The sequence below is a fragment of the Ursus maritimus genome, unplaced genomic scaffold (genome assembly GCF_017311325.1).
Source record: "Ursus maritimus isolate PB19 unplaced genomic scaffold, ASM1731132v1 scaffold_30, whole genome shotgun sequence".
NCBI classification, from domain to species: Eukaryota; Metazoa; Chordata; class Mammalia; order Carnivora; family Ursidae; genus Ursus; species Ursus maritimus.
In genome coordinates, this window is record NW_024425564.1 from 11,881,860 (window position 1) to 11,903,624 (window position 21,765).

At 44.6% G+C, this 21,765-nt stretch overlaps 2 protein-coding genes and 1 long non-coding RNA gene across 14 annotated transcripts; 1 reads left to right on the forward strand and 2 right to left on the reverse strand.

Moving 5' to 3' along the window:
* Window positions 1-1,486: 1,486 nt before the first annotated feature.
* RPP21 (ribonuclease P/MRP subunit p21) lies at window positions 1,487-3,210 on the reverse strand. Of its 2 annotated transcripts, none has more exons than XM_008692888.2 (5): window positions 3,069-3,210; window positions 2,892-2,992; window positions 2,715-2,797; window positions 1,779-1,904; window positions 1,487-1,630 (listed from the first exon to the last, which is right to left on the reverse strand). In XM_008692888.2, exons 1-5 carry the CDS (start codon window positions 3,123-3,125, stop codon window positions 1,557-1,559), a joined length of 441 nt encoding a protein of 146 aa, XP_008691110.2. In that variant the 5' UTR covers window positions 3,126-3,210; the 3' UTR covers window positions 1,487-1,556. The 2 variants fall into 2 exon arrangements, with proteins under 2 accessions (XP_008691110.2, XP_008691111.2); XM_008692889.2 differs by having other exon boundaries at window positions 1,772-1,904.
* Window positions 3,091-17,852, reverse strand: LOC103664989 (E3 ubiquitin-protein ligase TRIM39). Of its 10 annotated transcripts, XR_005838778.1 has the most exons (10): window positions 17,747-17,852; window positions 15,097-15,556; window positions 13,971-14,066; window positions 8,929-9,159; window positions 7,733-7,755; window positions 7,034-7,149; window positions 6,149-6,333; window positions 5,783-5,850; window positions 3,848-3,976; window positions 3,208-3,226 (listed from the first exon to the last, which is right to left on the reverse strand). XR_005838778.1 is itself a non-coding variant. In XM_040644979.1 (9 exons), the coding sequence occupies exons 2-9, from the start codon at window positions 15,547-15,549 to the stop codon at window positions 3,915-3,917; spliced, it is 1,182 nt and encodes a 393-aa protein (XP_040500913.1). In that variant the 5' UTR covers window positions 15,550-15,556; window positions 17,747-17,852; the 3' UTR covers window positions 3,233-3,914. The 10 variants fall into 10 exon arrangements, 9 of the variants coding, with proteins under 9 accessions (XP_040500908.1, XP_040500913.1, XP_040500912.1 ...); XM_040644979.1 differs by lacking the exon at window positions 3,208-3,226 and having other exon boundaries at window positions 3,233-3,924; XM_040644978.1 differs by lacking the exon at window positions 3,208-3,226 and having other exon boundaries at window positions 3,233-3,976.
* On the forward strand, window positions 17,839-21,238 carry LOC103664987. Of its 2 annotated transcripts, XR_569200.2 has the most exons (4): window positions 17,839-17,968; window positions 18,266-18,387; window positions 19,617-19,718; window positions 21,179-21,238. It is a non-coding gene; the product is annotated as an uncharacterized LOC103664987 (long non-coding RNA). The 2 variants fall into 2 exon arrangements; XR_569199.2 differs by lacking the exon at window positions 21,179-21,238 and having other exon boundaries at window positions 19,617-19,933.
* The last annotated feature ends 527 nt before the right edge of the window (window positions 21,239-21,765 follow it).

The following is a 21,765-nucleotide window of genomic DNA, read 5'->3' on the forward strand; positions in this document are numbered from 1 at the left end:
TCTTGAAATGCTCTCTGTGGAAGCCAGAGAGCATGTAAGAGGTTCAACCATCCTGAGACAGCCATGCTGTGAGGACCTCAAAACTAGCAATGTAGCTAGGCCACACTGAAAAGCAATGAGGTGCCAGGCATGCAAAAGAAGCTTCTTGGTTCTTCCAGATTGGGTGCCAGAACCACTAGCTAAATGCAGCTGAACTCCAGCTGATGTGATATGGAACAGAAGAAACAAGCCAGCCAAGCTCTCAGACAGCTTAGTCCACAGAATCATTGTTGTTTGAAGCCATATTATGCAGTGACTTTTATGGAGCAATAAATAAGTACAACACAGGATTTATAAGAGAAAGGGAAGAAAAAAACTGCATTCTGAGAATAGAGAATTTTGTGTGTTTGAGGTAAACTGATTAGCTGGCACCTAGCAAAGAGGTCAGTCTGAAACTCTATTTTTGAATAAGTTCCCTAGGGATATCAAATAAAACAATTTTTGTTGTTTACTCATTCTCAAGAAAACACTGAGGTTTAACCCGTGGGGCATACTTGTGTAGTGTCTACCAGTGTCCTTTCATTAGCACCTTTGACCTTGTTAGGTCAGATTTGTACAATTTCCCTTATTAGGATTTTATAGAAGAAAACCGAGAGACTGGGAAAGGCTGAGTGAGCCTGGAGGATCTGAAGCCACTCTGACCCCCTAAACTTTTTTCCTTGTTTAAAAACAACACCAGGGGGGGCGCCTGGGTGGCACAGCGGTTAAGTGCCTGCCTTCGGCTTAGGGCGTGATCCCGGCGTTATGGGATCGAGCCCCACATCAGGCTCCTCCGCTATGAGCCTGCTTCTTCCTCTCCCACTCCCCCTGCTTGTGTTCCCTCTCTCGCTGGCTGTCTCTATCTCTGTCAAATAAATAAGTAGAATCTTTAAAACAACAACAACAACAACAACAACAACACCACCAGGGGCACCTGGGTGGCTCAGTCAGTTAAGCATCCGTCTTTAGCTCAGGTCATGAACCCAGAGTCCTGGGATTGAGCCCCAAGTTGGGCTCCCTGCTCAGCAGGGTGTCTGCTTGTCCTTCTCCCTCTGCCCCTCCCCGCCTGCCACCACTTGTGCTCTCTCTCTCAAATAAATAAATAAATAAATATCTTAAAAAAAAATAAAAACAACATCAGTGGCATCAGTAGTCTATCTCGCCCTTTAGTCAAGTTAGGGCTACCCAAATAAAAAATACTCTATGAAGGCTCAAGCTCTTACAGACAACCCTGGATCCTGAGTTCCAAATGTAGCACTGTACTGAGGAAGCAGGGGTGAAGAGCACTGGGGTCAGGGCCCTGGAAATGGAAGCTGCTTAGTCGGGTCAAGTGGTCTATGGAAATCAGGATCTCCCTAAATGGTAGGAATATGAGCATGGGTAGACAGGTTAGCCAGTGACAGAAAAATACAAACTGAAACAGAGGAAAAAGAATGAAGAGCTGAAATACTCACAGAAGCACACAAAGTGAAACACAATTATACTTTATTTATTTGAAAGATAGGGTGAATCCATCACTGGTGGCTGGAGCTCTGAGGCTACACTTTCTCCTCAGGAAGGTGGGCTGGAATGGGATGGGCTGCCTTTGGCAGGGGCTGTGGTGATTTGAGATCTGGGTAGATGAGAATTTGAGTTTTTTAAGATTGTTGCACCTCTCACAGCAATCCAGAATCCACCTGTGTGTCCTCTTCAGCTCTATGCGCCCCCACCACCCCTAACTTCCTGGGGGCATCCCCAATTTTTCTCTACAAACCTCTCACCTGCCTGGCTCCCCAGCTGGGCCTCAGGCCGGTCTCCCCAGAGTAGATGATCAGGATCATTGAGGAAACGCTGGCTGCGCTGGCATGTTAGGCAAGTCTGTACTGTCCAGCGCTGTCCCTTGCAGCCTGGGTGAAGGTGCGGAGTGGGGGGAAGTGCCCAGGTTTAGGAGAAGAAAAGGTCTCCTGCACCCAGTTTTGCCTCCACTGTTTCTCAATAGGAATTCCAACATTTCCCATCTTTGAATACAAATTTGAGGCATCTTACCCCTGCCTACAGTCTGTCGATTTCTCAGTATCCCTTAAGATAAAGTCCAAACTTCTTAAGAAGCCTCTTCAAGATCTGCCCTGTGTCCTTCCCCAGCCTCACGTTTTTGCCCTTGCCTACCTCAAACTCCAGGTTCCTGGACTCTGGTCTCCCTGACAGCACCGCAAGCTCTCTTGTCTCAGAGTCCTCAGGCATGCCTAGAATTTCCATTTCTCACTTCTCTTGCTTATCATGAACCGTACCACCACTGGTATAAGTAACCTAGCATTTTACTTCCTCAAGTAAAGCATTTTTCTACACTATCTTGTTTCTTAGTCTGTCCTATCAGACTATAATTTCAGTGAGAATAATGGATCTTGTACAATACTTGACACGTCCTAGAAAAATATTTGTTGAATGAATGAATGAATGCTGATGTGAATCTTGTCCTCCACTATGCAAAACAACATCTATTAGTATGTGTGGGCGGGGCTACCTCTTAGGGCAACATCATTTCCCTACTGCCCAGACTTTCCTTAGTTGGTCCATGTGGAGTTAGCCGTTCAACCCGGAGCTGGAAGAAGCCGGCTGCTGTAAATCCCACGCCAGAAGCCCACCTAAAGCGAGGAAGGGGGTCTCCTCCCCTGCCCACTGGTGCTCCTCAATCACCCCACATCATCAGAAGCACTCACGTCTCTGGCGCTGGGTGCAGGTGAGGCCCGGGATGAGGAGGGAAGAGCAGCCACGACAGAGGGTCCTCTTCACCGAGGGGTCCCTGCGGGAGGAGGGGGTTGGTGGTCCGAGCGCCCGCGCTCCCTCTCCCATTCTTCCCGCGTCCCGCCCGCCGCCAGTTTCCCTGCGCATCTCACCGCCGCAAGACCAGCCGCTTTGCAATGGTCCTCTCCGTGTGGCAGTAAAACCTCGCCAGCGCCTGGTTCGTGGGGTCTTGCGCAAGGACACAGTGGGCGGCCTGGGGGAGGGAAACCATTACTTCGTGGCCGGCCACACCCGGCCGCCTCCCCGTACGCCCCCGACGCGGGACTCACCTGGTACAGGAAGCTGAGCCTCTGGAAGGCCTCGCGGTCCTTCACCTGCCCAGCCATCGGCGCCGTTCGAGCACCTCACACACGACCGTCCGCAGGTCCCGCCCCTCCGGTAGCCCCGCCTCAGGCGCCCGCGCACGGCCTCCTGGGAAGTGTGGTTCCTGGGCCCGCGAGCCCCTCTCTGAGAGCCTTACTCTGGCGCCACCCTGCGGCCTCACGGACTCCAGTTGCCTATAAACCCATACCCACCCCTGCCACCCAAGTCCAGGGTCCCTTCCTGAGTTTTGGCTTCCTTCTAGTCTTCCTCAAGCCCATGATCAGTTATACTAGGTCGGAAAGTCTAGTGAACAGGAGAGGATCTTAAACTGCAAAACATTTTTAGCACAGAAGACTGGTCTCCTTATGGGGAGATGCTTATGTGCAATTTACACCCAGCTAGAACTTCTGCCCTACTCTCCTGAAGCCCAAGGCTGCTGCCTGAAAGATCTACAGACCGAAGGAACAGAAGTTATACATTCAGAAAAAGCACTGGTACCAGCAGGAGTGAAATTGTAAAGGATCATGAGGGTGGTCAAGGGGAGGAAGCACAGCTTATTCCCATTCTTTTCCACTTACCAAATAAACACTTCCTATTATGCAGTGCTGGACACATACATAGTAGGTGATCCTAGCTAACTTCTAGTCTTAGGTACTGGAGCACAGAAACTTCTGACATCTCCTGCCCCTGAAACTCTCCCCTCCCCCACCTCCCCTGTTCCAATCATATACTTCACATTCCTTACTCTGACCTCTGTCTCCCAGTTTGTTCTGTTTGACATCTTGTGTTTACTTCTGCCTCATAGGTAATGATCACCAGTTCCTGAAGTCAGAAGTAGAGGGATGTGAGCTGGAGGGGCAGAACGTGAATGAACCTTGAGACAGGGAGAGGGCAGCATTAAGTCAGGAGAGAATAAGGCCTCTCTCCCTTCTCAAATCCTGTCAGGCCAGGCAGGAAACCAGGCCTCCAGCTCAGAAGAAATGGCCAAAACCTCCTCTAGGATTAATTTCACAAGGATCCCTAAATTCCAATGAGGAGTATGTTTTAAATGTAGACATCCAGGCCCACCCCAGACCTTGATCAATCACTGAGGGCGAACCCCAGGATCATGCATTCTTAACACCAGTGATTCTTACACATCAACAAAAGGCCATCATCAAATTACCACACAACACAGAGATCACTTCAGTGGATCCTTTGTTCCATATTATGTTTTACCAACCAAAGCATCTTGCCACAAAGAACCACAGTCAAGGCACAAAGGTAAGAGGAGAGTCTGGACAAAGTCCTGTTGAGGTGGTAGGAGGAATTGAAACACTCTCAATAAACTGCAGTCTCTTGTCCCAATCTTCTGTGAACCCCTGATCACCCAAATAGCAGATATTTCAAATCATTTTAGTTTGGTTTGACATGCATCGCTTTAACCTTTTTTGACAACATATGTACCCTACAAGTTGTTTATTTTGGCCTAATGTCAAAATGATTTACATTCTCTGATAGGGGAAATGGCAAAAGGTGAAGGATGGCAACAAATAAGCAAAAGACTGGCTCCTGTGAACACTAGTTCCAGGCCATATGCACACAGGCTAAAGGAAGTTGCCTGCCTGACCCTTCCCTCTACACACCCTCTCTTCTACCCTGTCCTCAGGGTGAAGAAGACTCCATTTCCTTTCTCCCTTTTTGGCTTGGACACCTTAGCCAAGCAACAAGGCTGAGAACTTGGGAGAAGCTACTTGGTAACATCCTTTAAGGCCAGGGCTTTGGATAGAAAAACCTTTCTCTTTCCTCTAATACCTGACTGTCCTTTCCAGGTTCCCTTGGGAAAGCAGTGAATGGGTAGATGTGTCTTGGGGGTCTCTGGTACCTCATCTCTGCAGGAGAAAGGTGACTGGCTGACATCTTGGAGACAACCAACTCTAAGGAGGCAGGCACTAAGCCAGCTTTGCTGAAGGCTGAGGCAGGGACCCAAGTTCTCCTCTCCTTTCTTCTCACCCTCTCCTCCCCCCATTCCTACCTCTGGCCAATCCTACTCATAATGGCAACTTACTCTGGGAATGGAAGACCAAAGAAACCCCTATCCCCTTCATTAGTCACTAGGAATCTGTTCCTTTAGCCCCTTTCCCGACTTTCTTTCTAATCTTGATGCTCAATCTCTGCCCTCAAAAAAACAAAAACAAAAACAAAAAACTCCTTAACTTCTAGACCCATAACAGCAACTATCATTCATCTTTATTTTAGTCTAGAGGTACACAGACCCCTCTGATCTTCCTCAAGAAATAAGACCATTCTGGGTCAAAGAACCCCTAAAAGGATGTACAGGGGTTTCTCTTTCCTCTTCTGGTTTTGAGCAAGTCAGACCCTCCCACAGACTTTCTGTTTCCGGAAAAGCCTCTCCTTCCTTCCCAACCTATCCATGTGCAATAGAAAAACCTGATGGACTTCAGGGGAGACAACCCCTGGGAACTAGCTCCCCACCCTGACAGGAGGAAGACACAGCTGTGCTCTCATCCCAGACCAGTCCTATCTACTCCTCCATATAAACCATTCTAGAAACCAAGGTGCTTCTCCTAGACAGTGCAGGACTGGAACCAGGCAGACACGAAAACGTTCCAGCAGGTCACAGGAAGGAAGGCCCATAGCTCTTGACCCTGACTCACCCCAATTATTCCCACATCCCTACCTGTCACTCCCAATCTGTTGGGGGCCTGATGGTAAGTGGAGCAGCATTCTTCCGACCAGCCCGGATGCCTGGATAGAAGAGGGGCCAAAGTTTCTCAGTAAAAGTATCAGTAAAAGTGTAGATATGAGAGCGGTCTGTGACATTGTAAAAAGACAGTGTGCCGGCCTCATAGTCTAGGAATATGCCCACCCGCTTGGGTTTCACCTTGATGTGCAAAGGGGTAAAAGGCGTGGTGGTGGCTGCATATTTGTCCCCATTCCACAGCCGCACCCGCCAGTAGCCAGTCTCAGGGAGTGGAGTCAGCTCGCCCTTTCGGCTCACGGAGTCCCGGCACACGCCCACTGCCCAGTGGGTCTTATCACCCACCTCCACCTCCCAGTAGTGTCGGCCTGAGGTGAAGCCCTCAGTAGCCAGGACACAAGGGTAGAAGGTGAACCGCCGTGGTGTGTCAGGGAGATCCCGGAGTCTCGTTTCCACAAACTTGACGCTCTTACGATCTTCTGACAGGACTAGGTTAGGGTGAGCAGTCTCTGGGTCCAGGGTCACATCCGCTGGCGGGAGAAGCCAGAGTGGGGAGCTAGATGAGGACGGGAATAGCTAAATGCCCTGCCTCACTCTTCCAGCCTGCCTTTACAGAGCCTGCTTCCTTAAAGGTCCCAAGAACACCATGGTTTGATTCACTTTCTCAATCCATGGTGTCATCTAAGGGAAAGGAGGGAACAATGGCTTCCCTTCTCACCCTGGCCCTAAAGTAAACAGCTAATGATCTCTTGGTTCTGCGAGGGCTGATGGTTTAGGCTCCTGCCTGACCCCTTCTCCATCACCCTGTGACATCATCTCACTACGTGAAGAAGCACAAGTCATAGTCTAAGGGCCAAAAAGAACAGAAAATGTTAAGAAGGATACACAGAAAGACAGTATTATGGTCCAGGGATAGGGTGATCATGTATCTGGAACAGTCCTGGTTCATGACTATTTTCTCTGAGTAAATATTAATGATACTCCCTTTCACTCTCAAGGGGGGACAAGTTTAGGCATATTATTTAACCTCTCTGGGTGCCTATTTAGAAAAGTGTGGGCCTAAGAGTAGATGACACCTAAGCTCTGTTACTCACAGTGAAATTGAAAGCCAGGTAAAGGGATGGGCACAAAAAGTGACAGATGGGATAAGTGGAGCCCAGATAAAGTGGGATCTAAAGATTTTCTTCTCTGCTGATTCCCTCTACTAGTTTACTTTTGGGAACAACTCACCAATTAGCTGTTTAAGGATTTTCCTTAGGGCAAAGTACTGTCGGGGGAAATTGCTGAAGTTCTTTTCCAGCTCTATAGACACTGAAGTCACCTCCATGGTCTTCACCTTCTCACATCTAGGAGGGATAGGGAGATAGGGGAAGAGAGGGCAGGGTCAGGGGAAGCTCCAGCTGAGTGAGTATGCAGATATTCTCTTTGGGGAGAAACTAAAATTCTCCAACCTCCCACTTTCTTCCTCCTCTCTGAAGACAAGTACTCACTTACTGCTTTCTTTTGCCAATCTATGGAGAGCCACAGGGTCCCCTGGACAGAGCCTTATTTTAAGAATGAGTCTCAGAACTTTCTGGGGGTATGGCTATATTTCATGCAAGTAGGTAATCACTCTCCCCACTCTCCAAACCCCTTCCTTTGTCTGTCTTGTTTGGACACATTTCCACCCACAGGCACAGGGAGAATCTGGTTCTACATTACCTTGGTATCTTCTTCACCAGGTTAGTCCTGACGCTCAAAAGGGAAAAGGTAATGGACTATTACTCCCAATGATTTGCTCTCTGACTGGCTTCATGGATGCAATGAACCTTCTCCCCCATCTTACCAGACACTGCGTGACTTTCCTATCCTTCTCCCCTAACTCCTAACTGTACTCCTGGTCTCTAAGCCAAGACCTAACTCACTCAAAGAGATGCAAGAATCACTTACTTTTCCAGGGTACTTTTGACATCCTAGAGGGAAGGAGAAAAGAAAGCAATATTGGTCCTGGTAGTCAAGGGTCCTACAGGCAAAAGGTTTCCCCCCTCCCCAAATTCCTAGATCTATACAATAGGAATAGGGCAAACTGAGGGTCACAATGCACGGGGAAGAGCTCCAGGGGGATTTGAGTACATCTCTTGCAACCTGATTCCCGTTTTCAACTTTTGGTTAGCATGAAGCTTGGCAATTTATATCACTTCCAAATGGTTTCTTGTGTCTTTGTCTTGCTCCTTAAGGATACTGGGAGCTCAATGAAAAGGACAGGGATTGTGTCTGCTCTTTACTCTGTCCCCCAAGTACCAACCACACACCTGTCTCTTTGAGGATCAGTACAGACTGGTGGCATAGGAATGAATCACACTTTCCTGTTGTTGTTTGTTATCCCCATCTGGTACTCATTAATAAACATTAATAACTGTGTGCCAATCCTGATTTGTGAATACTTGGGGTCCAGAAGACAAAGAAGAGAAATCTCTGCCCCCCAAGGATTTCCCAGTTTAATGTGGAAGGCAGAACACACATACATGAAGGGACACAAGAATAAGTACCAAGCAATACATAACACGCAGATATATGTACAACGAAGCCTCACTGATTCAAATGCTGGTAATCTGATCTCTAAAATAAGAGACATATTTCTTACAGCCTTGCTAACACCATTCATCCGCTTAAAAGAACAAATTATTTCAAACATTTTAAAGGCAATATTTACATATCAAAAGTAATATATTATTTATACATAGTTTCAAGTGTCCTTCAAACTAGGTTTGTATTTTTTTTTAGCACTAGGTAAATCAAGTTCCAGGACCTAAAAGTAATGGCAACTACATTTACATAATTTTTAATGTATAGTTTTTTTTCACTAATTCAGACTCGATTTCCCTCCTTTCAAAGGGAATTATTTTCTTTGGTACAAATTAAGCACATAATTGTTCACAAGACATAAGAACACAGAAATGATTAGAAGGGGATGGGGGAAATCAGAGAAGCCTTTCTATAGAAAAAAGATCCTCTGAGTATGTCTGGACTCAAGAACTGGATTAGAGAAGCAAAGCAGAAGAGTGAGCATCCCAGGTTGACAGAAGGGCCTGTGCAAAGCTATACTGCACTTGACCTGAGGGGCTATGCAGGGGCAAAGGTCGAACCTTAAGCATCTCGAAGCCCGACTGTAAGCACTTGCCCTCCACCTCAGCAGCCAAGTGGGCCAGGTCCCGGCGCTTGTCTCCAAGGTGAGCAGCATTTTCTCGGAGGCGCTGTAGAATGTCTTGTTCCTCCTCCTCTAGTCGTGAGAGCAACATCTGCTGCTCTTCATCCAGCCGCCTATGAAGCTCTTCAAATTCCTTTAAGATCTGTTGCCGACGACACTCCACTAGTCTCTGAGAAAAGAGGGAAAGTGTTATATTTAGCAGGGCCAGTGGGGCCTTTCCCTACCCACCATGTGTATGAATTAACACAGACTTCCAGGGTCACTGGAAATAGCTTAACAGGATACTCATGTTTCTCTCCATTGAAATTTCCTTCTGTAAGTAATGGTTCCATTCTCACTGTCACCCTTACTGATTACTCGGGAATGAAGATGACTGGGGAAATTTAAAAAAATCAGTGTTTAAAAACATTTTAATTTTCTTTATTCTAAAATTTTCTTTATTCTAAAAAAGCTGTACTTCTATGGTTTAGTGAAAAAAAAAGCAAGATATAAGAACTCAATAATATGATGACATCTACTATTATGGATACAAGATATATCTGCTATTCCCAATTCTAAACTCTAGCTAATGCAATTTATCAAGAAAAGGAAAGTAATAAGTACTGGAAAGTTAGAGATAAGATGGTCATCATTTGTATATTGCCAGACGTCTACCCTCTACAAACCAGAGAATGAACTGGAAAAGTATCTGAATCAGTAAGATTGTAGTAATGGGTTGTTACAAAATATATACAGTTGACTGTTGAACAATACAGGTTTGAACTGTGAGGGTCCATTTACACATGGACTTTTTTTTCCATAAATAGGGTATTTTCTTTTCCTTATGATTTTCTTAATAACATTTCCTTTTCTCTAGCTCACTTTACTGTGAGAATACAGTATATAATACAAATAACATATAAAATAGGTGTTAATCACTGTTTAGGTCATCGCTAATGCCTCTGGTCAACAGTAAAGTCTTAAGAGTTAAATTTTTCAATGACATGGCTAGAACTAGAGGGTATTATGCTAAGTGAAATAAGTCAGAGAAAGACAAATATCATATGATTTCATTCATATGTGGAATTTAAGAAACAAAACAGAGGAGCATAGGGAAAGGGAAGGAAAAATAAAATAAGATGAAATCAGAGAGGGAGACAAACCATAAGAGACTCTTAATCACAGGAAGCAAACTGAGAGTTGCTGGAGGGGAGGTGGGTGAGGGAATGGTGTAACTGCATGATGGGCATTAAGGAGGGCACGTGATGTAATGAGCACTAGGTGTTATATGCAACTGATGAATCACTAAACTCTACCTCTGAAACTAATAAAAAAAAAGAGTTAAGTTTTTGGGGAGTCGAAAGTTATATGCAGATTTCCCACTGCACTGCTGACCTTGTTCAAGGGTCACCTGTATATAGATTTCAGGGAAGAACCTGTTAAAGTTTCATGTCACTTCAGAGAACTGACAGTTCCCATTCCAGGAATAGGTTCCAGAAGTTTGTGAATTAGTTGTTGAAACATGTTTTCTCTCAGCTACCACACAGAATTAAACCTCTAACCTTCGTGAAATTTGATGATATAGGACTAAAACACCAGCCATAACACTTCCTGAAGGTTATCACCTAGCATGTCCTTCCTTCTGAACCTCCACTGCAACAAGTGATCTGCCCAGATGGAGGCTCCAAGTGTCACGTGACCGATAGGGAACAGTAAACCCAAGAGGGAAGTAAAAGAGAAGCAGAGACAGGGACTCTGGAAGTAAAAAGTAGATAGGGACTGAAAGGCAGGTCTGAGGGGGATAGAGAGTGGCTGCAAAGCCAGTATGGGCCTTAGAAGCCTGGTATTTCTGGATTTCAAGCTAGTTCTCAGCAGAGGCTGGCTAGCTCTGGTTCTGGAGCTGCTGCTGCTTCCCATTCCACTGCTGCCTTCTCAGATGCACACTGGAACGAAATATATTCTTACAACATGTACCCTGTGAAAATTATGAAAGGAAACCTCACTAAAATGGAATCAGGATGCCAGCAGGGGGAGCTCTCACCTACCACATCAATTGTAGACCCAACCAGAAGAGATGTACCTTGCAAGTCTGTACTATCTTACCACCCCAACAGGAGGAAGAAAGGTTTTCTTTTTGCAGGGCAACAAGCCCAGCCAGTGACAAACTGTCACAACCAGCCAATGAAAAGTCACTATACTCTGAACTCCCAGTTTACTACAAGGACTTTTCATTTATAAGAGCCCTTCCCAACTACCCCCTTTCCTCTTTAGAAGAGGGGTCCTCTCCTTAGTTCTCTAGACTTGCCTATGGCTTTGCCTTAGCTTGCTTGTCCTGAACTGCAATTCTCTGCTATTCCTGAATACACTCGTTTATGCTGGTAAGATAACTGAATTTTATTTCTTAACCCCTAAGTAAAATACAACTTTTTTCCCTGTGTGTGCACACACATGTGTATGTTAGTGTATGTTGAGAGGTGATGTATGGGAAGAATGTAGGATTCATAACTGTGGTAAATAAGGAGCAAAATGGCTGTCTTTTATATAATTCCATAATCCCTTCTCTTTGTTTTCACTCTATATATGTAGGGCAGTAGTTCTTAATGAGGGTGTTACTTCCCAGTAGGGATATTTTGGAAACACAGGGCTTTTTAATTTTGTTTGCCATAACTGGGGGTACTCTAGTAAGGCTGCCAGCACTCCAATATATGAGATGACTCTGCAACATGTACTGTTCTGCACCGTTTTCCATATTGTATAATATTGTATATTGTATATTGTATATTGTATATTGTATATTTCCATGCTGTATATTTAAAAACATAGGCCTGGACTTGAATGTCATTTTATACATAAACAGAGTAATTTGTACCCGGTTTTAATATAACTGCTTTTCAGAAATGGCTGAATAAAATTAAGACTGTATTTTTAATTAGAACTTTATCAAAAGCTACTTTTCATCTTGAAAAATTATGTCACCAAGATCTAAGCTGCTTGTGGTGCTTGTCAGTTTTACTATGCAATTATTTCAGTCTGAATTTGTATTTGTTGCATTGTTGATGATGTCACATATAGGTACAAGGATAAAACTACATTGTGGTGTCTTTTAGGGTAGTCTTGCCCAAATATTTACATATCAGATTTTATTTAAATCACTTTCCTTTATGATGTGTGTGCTTGTGTGTGTATTTGGACATGAGTCTTTAAAATTATGCAGATGATTATTTTATCTATAATTTTCATTTCAGCATGGTTAATTACTAAATTATTTATGTCTAAAAGGGGCACTGGGTCTGATTCTGCAAGTACGGATGAGGGAGAAGTAGGAAGGAGAATTCAAATGGTCACAAAAGGAATGTTCGTGGTAGTTTCAGAGACCACTGAATTTTTAAAAACACCACAGTTCTGTTCAAGCATTTAGAAGGTTTAAAAAAATTTTTATTCCCCTCTTTATCCTTTACCTTTAAGAAGGTGATCAACAGGAACAGGAAAGTTAATGACTGGGAATAAGCTTCGTTTTCACATATTTTAAGTTTCTCAGGAGCCCTCCAAAAGAACAAAGAACTTTTTTTTAAAGTTCACCTTTGCAATCAAAATTAGTTAAAATTTAAAAAAATTCAAATGCTTGCTTTATTCAAATATATAAAGGATTAAGGTAATACTTAGTAAATCTTAATAATACTTGCTTTCTGTCAAAATGTTGTCATTGTTAAAAAATTAGTGTTTCTACTATTTTCAAACTTGTGTTTAATTTCTGGTGATCCCTAAATCTCAACTCCAAAAACTCATTATTTCTTCTGGAAGCTTTTAATGAGGTCAAATTTCTATGTTGTCTTCTTACGAATTTGCAACTGTGCTTTTTGTGCCGTGTCGCTATCTATTTTCTCCACGTGACTGTAAGCTCAAGCAGGACAGGGACTGTGTTTTTGCTCATCATTGTTCCCCAGTGTCAGAATTTGGCCTATATTAGAAGCTTAATACATACTTATTGATTCATGCAGAGCTAGTATCCCTGATTTTGCCAGATACTGGCTGTGCGATCTTAGACTAGATATTTATTCCAGTTTTGTTTCCTCCTGTGATAACTGAGGGTAATAATACCTACTTTACAAGGTATCTAAGTTCATATTTGCTAAAGATGACCTCCAGGACCCCCTTTTCTTTGTCTGACAGCTCCTCTAGGTCCCACATGTTCATTGGCCTGAACTCTTAGAACTCTAACCTGGGCAGAACCATAAAGCCTAATGCAACCTTGTAAGTTTGGAATGTCATGGCACCCAATGAATTCATACACGGGACTCAATAAATACTTAGTTATTACTGCCACTATTAAGAATTGTTCACTGTCCAATAAAATAAGACAGATACCAAAATATCATGTTACAAATATGGTAATTCTATGAAAGAGAAGCAAAATTATACGCAAATTAAGAAAGTTAATTTCTGAAGAGTCAAGGAAGGCTGCATAGGAAGTGGCTTTTATCCTGCCTGAACGATAGATAGGATCCTATAGATGTAGGATGGAGAGAGCAACAGTCTAGGAATGAACCAACATCATTTAGCATACCTGAACTTACTTAAGAGAATGTGGGTGGTCCTAAAGTCACTGGGTAGTTCTGTGAGCTCTTTGTCAGCTTCTTCTTTCTTTCTCCCCAGTGAACCTTCCAAATTCTTCTCTCCTCAATCCCTCTAAGAAACTCCTATCCCTGCTCTCTCCCTGCTTTACAAGAAAAAAGGAGACCAATGGGCATGAACTCCCTCAACTTGCCACAAGTAAGATGTTCTGTCTGTCCTTCCTTTACTTCCTACATCCTTCTCTTCAATACTTAATTCATGACAAATAATTTAAGTACAATGTATAATGACAAAGAAGCCTAATAAAATACCATTGTTTTTGAGAGAACAGCATTTTTCTAATGAATCAGACTGGTGGATTAAATAATGTGTGGTTAATGTGTGTTTAACTGCCTGCAGAGCAGCCCAGATGGAATCACCTGCCTTTACCTTGAGCTCTCCAGGCTTTTTCTCCTCAGAGGACTTGCAGCGGGTGATCTCCTGCAGCTTCTGCTCCAGGGGCTCCAGGCACTTCTGCAATTTTTCCTGAGGGTGGGAAGTGGGAGAGGTGGCATTTGGGGTTGGCTGGCACATCCTACAAAGGTTACCCCATTCATTTTAAACCATTTACGTGCTTCCTATCCATCTCATCACCCGCTGATCCCACTCCCTTCCTTGCCTGTCATTTGGGGTGTCAATTTCTGGTCCCTCTTCCTGCCACCAGCCTGTGCCCATCATCTTCCTTGCTCACCAAACTTTCCTCTCACTGAATCTCACAGTTGTCCAGCTGTCACCAACTCCATGTCCTTCCCCAATCCTATCATTTTCTTACTCAAGTGGCTGCCTATTATGTTCAAAGTGACCTTCTGTACTCTGATATCCTTTACACTTGTCCTCCCATCCAAATCAAACCACCTACAAATATAATAAAGTCTTTATTGCTTATATTCTAAACTACTTTAAATCTTGTGTCCAAGATTTTATTAACATAATTAAACAAAATACCTGATCAGTGCTAAGATATTAAAATCTTTAGTTCCTATTACTCGAACGTTTACCCTGTGTCCCAACAGTAATTAAATCAGATGTCATATTACCCATTATCAAGGCAGATACAAATGGCAGACAAGTTCAGCTTAGTCTGGTGGGGATCAGTCTAAACTGATATTACCAATGAGAAAATAAGGAACATTCTGAGCAGGGAGACAGAAGGAGAAACCAGACCACTTTTCAGTTCTTCCTAAGTTTGATCATCTCCAAGTGGTTTCATTCATTTATAAAAAATGATACATTATAAGACCACACAATATTGATATTCACCCGTTAAGACTCAAATGATATCAGAAAAAGTCAGAAAGCAATTTTGAGGCACTCCTCAAAACTGCTCTTCTTCATGCTTGAGGATAACTGATCAGATGTACTGTATGCCCTCTGTGTATGTAGCTCTGAGGGGACTAGAGTAAGGACCAGATACAGTCTTGCCCTACGGAGCTTGGGATCCTCTACCCAGGGAGTCTCCCATTCTTTGTGCTTCTCCCTCTTGCCCCACATTGGCATCATGTGTCTGGTTCCCCACCTTGTACTCCTGTGTGGCATCATCCAGTGGCACGACGGTGTGGGCCCGGTGGGTATGGGAAATTGCACATATCAAACATACAGCTTCCTGGTCCTCATAGCAAAAGAGGCTGAGGGCCTCGTGGTGCTGGGGGCAGAGGCTTTCATCTCGGATCTTCCGCTTGACAGCCTGGAGCTGCTTGGCAATTTCCACCATACTGCCTAGTTGTCGATTAGGCCGGAGACTGCGGTAGCGGGATGTCTTTCGACAGACAGGACAAGGGAAGTCCCTCTCTAGGTCCTCCCACCAGCGGGTGATGCAAGCTTTGCAGAAGTTGTGCCCACACTCAATGATGACAGGCTCCTTCAGATACTCCAGGCACACAGAGCAACTTGCCTCCACCTGTAAGTTCTCCAGCGCTGCAGCTGTGGAGGCTGCAGAGGCCCCAGCATCTAACAGACTTGTCTCTGCCATTATTTAACTTAGGAATGGAAAGGGGGCAGAGAAAGAAAAATATTAGTTGGAGGTTTATTCTTTTCGTACCCCTGGCCTGACATTTACTCCCATGATAAATCCTAAATCCAGTTAGCCCTATTTTGGTATTTTACATCTTCTCTTCCACTAGATTACATTTTTTTTTTTTTAAAGTAGGCTCCATGCCCAGTGTGGAGCCCAATACAGGGCCTGAACTCAGGACCCTGAGATCAAGGTCAAGAGTTGGACACCTAATCGACTAAGCCATCCAGGTGCCCCTTAACCTCTTTTTTTCTTTCTGTTTCCAAAACCTGTGACTCCCAGCCATCAATCTATTTTTTTTTCCCCTCCTTAGCACACTGACACCCAACCACCAATCTCTTTTGTCTTTACCTCTGCTTTCTCATTAGAGGCCTCCTTAAACTCTAGCTCAGCATACATCTCCTGGTGCAGACTATTCCACATGTATCTTAAAACCAGACCAATGTATCCCTAGTTTGACATATTTTTCTAATAGATGAGAAAGGAGCTTGGGAAACTGAAAAGTGCCATGAAAGTCAAAGTGTTAATTAAGATTTCTTAAATATATTTTAAAGTTTAATATTACAGAAGAATTTTATTGTAATAGCCCCTTGAAGCATAAGCTTCTCTGCCACTATTCCCTCACTCTTTCAAAGGGTAAGAAAAGGAATAAGTTAGGCAAGAGTAACAAGCTCTTCTTTTCAGAAATTATTCTTTCTTTTATCAGACTAATCTAGAGGAAGTGTGCCTTCTTGGAATGAAATGATTCACACAACATCTCATTTCTTTGTGTGCATTTGAACATTTGGAACAGTTGAAAAGTGATAAATACGTGGCAACTACACTAAAGAGTATATCAGTATATACTTCTTGAAAAATATATACTTCTTGAAAAGAGAGCTGACAAGTTTTTTTTCTAAATATTCATCAGTGACTGGAGTCTTTTGAAATAGCTACTGAAAACTAATTTCTTCGAGGTACTGTGCCTCCAACTAATAGGTTCTGGAGTGGTTGGGAATTAGAGAAAGAAAAGTAAACAGTCAATCAAGTCTCCCTCAAAAGAAGGCTCAAAATACTGGAAATGCAACAAAGGGGTTTATAAAGCAGAAGGCTAGTCCCCCACTTCTTCCTTGAAAATCACCACTTTTATCCATGAAATAGTTGATTTCTCTATCCACCCCCTCCTTCCCCTCCACACCTAGGGACCCACCAGAAGAAAGGAAATTTAGTAGGTCTAAGTGCTAAGAGAGAAGTGGCCATGTAATGAGTTGGGTTAACAATGATTATTGTATATACTGATGGCACACATGAAAAGTGTTTTAATTTGGAGTAGGAGCTGATAATTTATTTGGACCTGAATTCTTCCCTCAACCAGGAGAGAAGTTCAGTCAGATGATTCTTCTTTACCGAAGGGAAACCAACTTTGACTAGTGAACCTGCCCCTTTCTTCTAGAAATTAGGTGGCCTCCTCACCTGGGGTGAGTTGAACTGTACGCAGAGTTAGGGACCAGGATGTATCTAGACTGGCAAAGAAGTGGTGTGAAAGAGAAATGGGGAAAAGGTTAGGAAAGCAGAGAGAGGACTCGGGAGGTACAGCCATAGTGAGGCCTCGGGTGCCTCTGGGTTGGTCATTGCTTTCCCTCTATTCCTCATGTCTCAGTAGAAGGGCAAACTTCAGGGACGTCCTCATTTTGTTTCTACCACTGTCCGGGGTCCCACCTTGCGACCCTCTCCTGAGCGTCGTCCACAACTCAGTCCCACCCTCATCTCCATCTTCTCTCGCCAGATCTGGCGTAAGGGGATTGGAGAGGGGGAGAGGAAACGTCGTGGTTGACAGGGAGGAAGGAATGCGTGTCCAGGTGAGGAGGAGGTGTGACGTGAAGGTGGGATGCCCGCCGCTATGACGCAGCCGAGGCCCGCGGTGACGGCGTCAGAGTTTCACCCGGGGAGGCGAGCGGCAGCGGGACGGGGGAACGGCGGGGTAGCCAAGCAACGCCGGACGCGCTGACGTCGCCGGGGCGGCAAAACGTCCGCCCGGGCCCGAGGCGGGCGGAGGCAGCTGTGGTTACGTGCGGGGGGCCGGTGACGCAGTCGCGGGGCGCTGGGACGCGGCGTGCGGAGCCGGCCGGCAGGGGCAGGCCCCAGGGCCCGGGCGCGGCGGCGGGACAGCACCTACCTTCCCGGCTTCAGGTCCGGGAGTGCGGGGCGCGGAGCCGCCGGAGCGCTGCCTCCCTCCTTCCTACTCCCCCCACCCCCGCCCCGCAGCGCGACACACAATACTCGCCGGAAGCGGAAGCCGCGCCGAGAGGCTCGTGTCAGTGGAAGCCGGGGTGTCGGCTGGCCGCCGCGGGAAGGCCTAGCGGTGCCTGCGGGAGGAGGAGAAGGAGAGGGGCCAGAGGTGAGAACCAGCTGGAGGAGTCAAGAGCGAGAAGGGACCCGGAGGGGCAGGTGTCTGAAATTTGGTCGTCCAGGTGACTGGAGGAATCCTCTGGAGAAAGAGGGCCGCGCATGCGCCTGGTTGAGCGCTGAAGCCCCATTGCCCGCAGGGCGCCGATGGGCGCCGGGGACGGTGGCTGTCCCGCCAGGCTCCGGGGTGGGCTTTGGCCACGCTCGCTGGTCCCGGGTGGGGCTGGAAGCCGCTGAGGGCACGGCAAGGGCGGTTGCGGACTTTCAGCTACACTTATCCTCTCTTCAGGCCAGTCCAGAGAGAAGGTGGCGAGCTGAAGCGGCGGCCAGTTACGTGGCGGACCTGCGGGTCTCAGCTGGCACGTCACTTCCGACTGGTTGAGTTTTAGCCTTTTAACATTCCAGAATTAGGTGAGTTCTCCCTGCCCTGGGCTTCAAATGCTCCTCGCCCTACCCTCTCTAGGCGGGCTTAAAGACACTACCTCCCCCGGTGGAGTGGAAGTCCTGCCATTCTACTGCTCACCTTTTATCCTCAACTCTTCACTCGGCGCCAGACCGCAAGCAAGCGTGCTGTAAACAGCTGTTAAGTGGGTGCTAACGCCCGTTCTTTCCACTTTGGGGGCTGTGACTTGAGATTGTCTCAAAGAGCAGATGATGCTTGTGTGGGGACTCCAGACTTTTACATTATAGCCTCCCTGCTTTCCTCTTCTGCTACTGGAAGCTTTGCAGGCCTGTGACTTAGGGGGAAGAGCCTGCTGAAAGAAGTGTGTTGAAACTAGGGAGGAGGTGCTGAATAGAGGTGATGGAGCTGGGGAGGACCTAGTGCAGGGTAGAGGTGTGATGAGACTGGGGAGGAGTTAGTGCTAGGAATGTCTGATGTTCATTGAAAAGGCAGCTTGTCCCACCTTCTTTCCCCCAACATTTGGCATGCAGAATGAAAGACATGGGCAAATTTTGGTGTACCTATTTCTAGAAGGAAATGACCCAGTGGCCCGTCTTGTTTCTATGTAAGTTGTGATGTTGTTTACAAGCACAATGCAGTATTTAACCTTTCATCCTGGGAGCCAGAAACTATTTACTTGCAGAAAATGCCAAATGTGCGCGGTATAGGGATTTAGGATCAGGCATACTAATATAATTGGTCTCCTTGCGCCTTTTTTTTCTGGTAGCCAATGATTTGAAGAGGATTAAACTTGGGAAAATTACGTTTATTTATTTATTTTTCTCATTGTTATTTGACTATTAGGAATTTTAGCAGTGGTAAAATTTAGTTTATAAAATGCCTCAGTTTTTTTTTTTTAAAGATTTTATTTATGTGAGAGAGAAATTAGGGGCAGGGCAGAGGGAGAGGGAGAAGCAGACTCCCGGCTGAGCAGGGAGCCCTACGAGGGACTCCATCCCAGGACCCCAGGATCATGACCCGAGCAGAAGGCAGAAGCCTAACCAACTGAGCCACCCAGGTGCCCAAAATACTTCAATTCTAAGATAGGGTAGTTTAAAAGCCACTAACTGGGGGGTGAGCCACTTTAGCTTTGCTTTGGAGGGAGGGTGGTGATGGTGAGGTTTGGTTCTGGTTTTGATTTGTTCTTTTGTAACTTTTAAGGTTTTGCTAGCATTCCATTCTGGCTTTCTGTTTGTAGGTGACCATTCTGAGGAGGAAGTGTATTTCAAAGGTCTGTGAAGAATGTGTTTGCCTGGAGACTGGTTATTAACAAGAATTTATGCTGAATATGGAAGGAAAGGTGAGAGAATGTTTAGATAAAAATATAAAATTACGTAGGGCGTGTACTATGATATAGAACAAGGGTTGACAAAACTTTCCTAAAGAACCAAATAAGCTGTGTTTTCTGCTTTGAGGCTCATACTCTTCCTCTGTATTTGTAGTGTGAAAACAGTGTTAGATGATACCAAATGAATGAGAATTGCTTTATTCCAATAAAACTTTTTGTATGGACACTGAAATTTGAATTTCGTATGTCATAAAATATTTATTTTTCTTTTGATTTAACCTCCACTCATTTAAAAATATAAAAACCATTCTGAGCTTGTAGGCCATATAAACACAGGTAGCAGACCTGTGTTTACCGACCCCTGACATAGAACAATAATGATGTTCCAGGATGTTTGAAGGGAGAGTAATTGGGAACAGGGGTGAACGCAATGCTGTGATATCTTATTTCCATCTATCTATATAATAATACACAAAATAATAATAAAGGAAATCTTAAATCTTAACCCACATTTGTTATTAATGACTTGTGAAACTTGGTAGGCTGAGATTTATGAATGTAGTAGGATATGAGTATATTCTTTAAACAAAGTGTATTCCTTGTTCAAAATTGAAAGGGATTGTAGTTCAGGAGACATGGAATAACCCTGATAATGTTGATTTATTTATATCCAGGCATTTCCACCACAGGAGTATGCAGAAATGCATTACAGTAATGAGATGAAGGAGAATTAAAATTAAAAAATATATACATTGTTATATATTTTTTTAAGTTTGTACTTAAATTCAATTTAGTTAACATACAGTATATTATTAGCTTCAAGGGTAGAATTTAGTGATTTATCAGTTGCATGTAAGATCAATGCTCATTACATCGAGTGTCCTCCTTAATGCCCATCACCCAGTTATCCCATTCCCCACTTAATTCCCCTCCAGCAACCCTCAGTTTGTTCCCTATAGTTAAGAGTCTCTTATGGTTTGCCTTCCTCTCTGTATCTTATCTTATTTTTCCTTCCCTTCCCCTATGTTCATCTGTTTTGTTTAGAAAATTCCACATAGGGGGGCGCCTGGGTAGCGCAGTCATTAAAGCGTCTGCCTTCGGCTCAGGGCGTGATCCCGGCGTTTCGGGATCGTGTCCCACATCGGGCTCCTCCGCTGGGAGCCTGCTTCTTCCTCTCACTCGCCTGCTGTGTTCCTTCTCTCGCTGGCTGTCTCTCTGTCCCATAAATAAATAAAATCTTTAAAAGAAAAAAAAATATTCCACATAGGAATGAAATCATATGGTATTTGTTTTTCTCTGACTGACTTGTTTCCCATAGCATAATACCCTCTAGTTCCTTTCACTTTGTTGCAGATGGCAAGATTTCATTCTTTTTGATGACAGAGTAATATTCTATTCCATATATATACCACATCTTTTTTTTTCTCCCCTAAGTGAAAAGCCAAATTGGACTTTTTTTTTTTTTCTTTCAGATTTGACTTTGTGAGAGAGTGCATGCGCGCACATGGGGGTGGGGGGGGCAGAGGGAGAAGCAGATTCCTGTGGAGCTGGGAGCCTGATGTGGACTCGATCTCAGGACCCTGGAATCATGACCTGAGCCGAAGGCAGAAGCTTCGCCCTTAACCTACTGAGCCACCCAGGCATCCTGGGCTTTTTCTTTTTTTAATTTAAAATCAATTTAATTAACATACGGTGTATTATTAGTTTCAGAGGTAGAATTTAGTGATTCATCAGTTGCATATAACACCCAGTGTTCATTATATCTAGTGCCCTCTTAATGCCCATCACCCAGTTACCCCATGCTCCCACTCACCTCCCCTCCAGCAGCCCTGTTTGTTTACTATAGTTAGGAGTCTTTTATGGTTTGTCTCCCTCTCTGATTTCGTCTTACTTTTTTTTCCCCTTTCCTTCCCCTATGTTTATTTGTTTTATTTCATAAATATGAATATGTTAACTCATTATGTGGATATGAGTAAAATCATATGATACTTGTCTTTGACTTATTTTGCTTAGAATACCCTCTAGTTCCATCCATGTCCTTGCAAATGGCAAGATTTCA

What these genes read in the sequence shown, in the direction of transcription:
- RPP21 (XM_008692888.2), bottom strand. Translation starts at nt 3,125, where the DNA reads ATGGCTGGGCAGGTGAAGGACCGCGAGGCCTTCCAGAGGCTCAGCTTC. An exon ending in AAGCGGCTGGTCTTGCGGCG is followed by an intron (nt 2,798 to 2,891) that starts GTGAGATGCGCA and finishes CTCCTCCCGCAG; the next exon opens with GGACCCCTCGGTGAAGAGGA. An exon ending in CTGCACCCAGCGCCAGAGAC is followed by an intron (nt 1,905 to 2,714) that starts GTGAGTGCTTCT and finishes ACCTTCACCCAG; the next exon opens with GCTGCAAGGGACAGCGCTGG.
- LOC103664989 (XM_040644974.1), bottom strand. Translation starts at nt 15,549, where the DNA reads ATGGCAGAGACAAGTCTGTTAGATGCTGGGGCCTCTGCAGCCTCCACA. An exon ending in AAAAGCCTGGAGAGCTCAAG is followed by an intron (nt 9,160 to 13,970) that starts GTAAAGGCAGGT and finishes CTCTTTTCTCAG; the next exon opens with AGACTAGTGGAGTGTCGTCG. An exon ending in AATCCTTAAACAGCTAATTG is followed by an intron (nt 6,334 to 7,033) that starts GTGAGTTGTTCC and finishes TTCTCCCGCCAG; the next exon opens with CGGATGTGACCCTGGACCCA.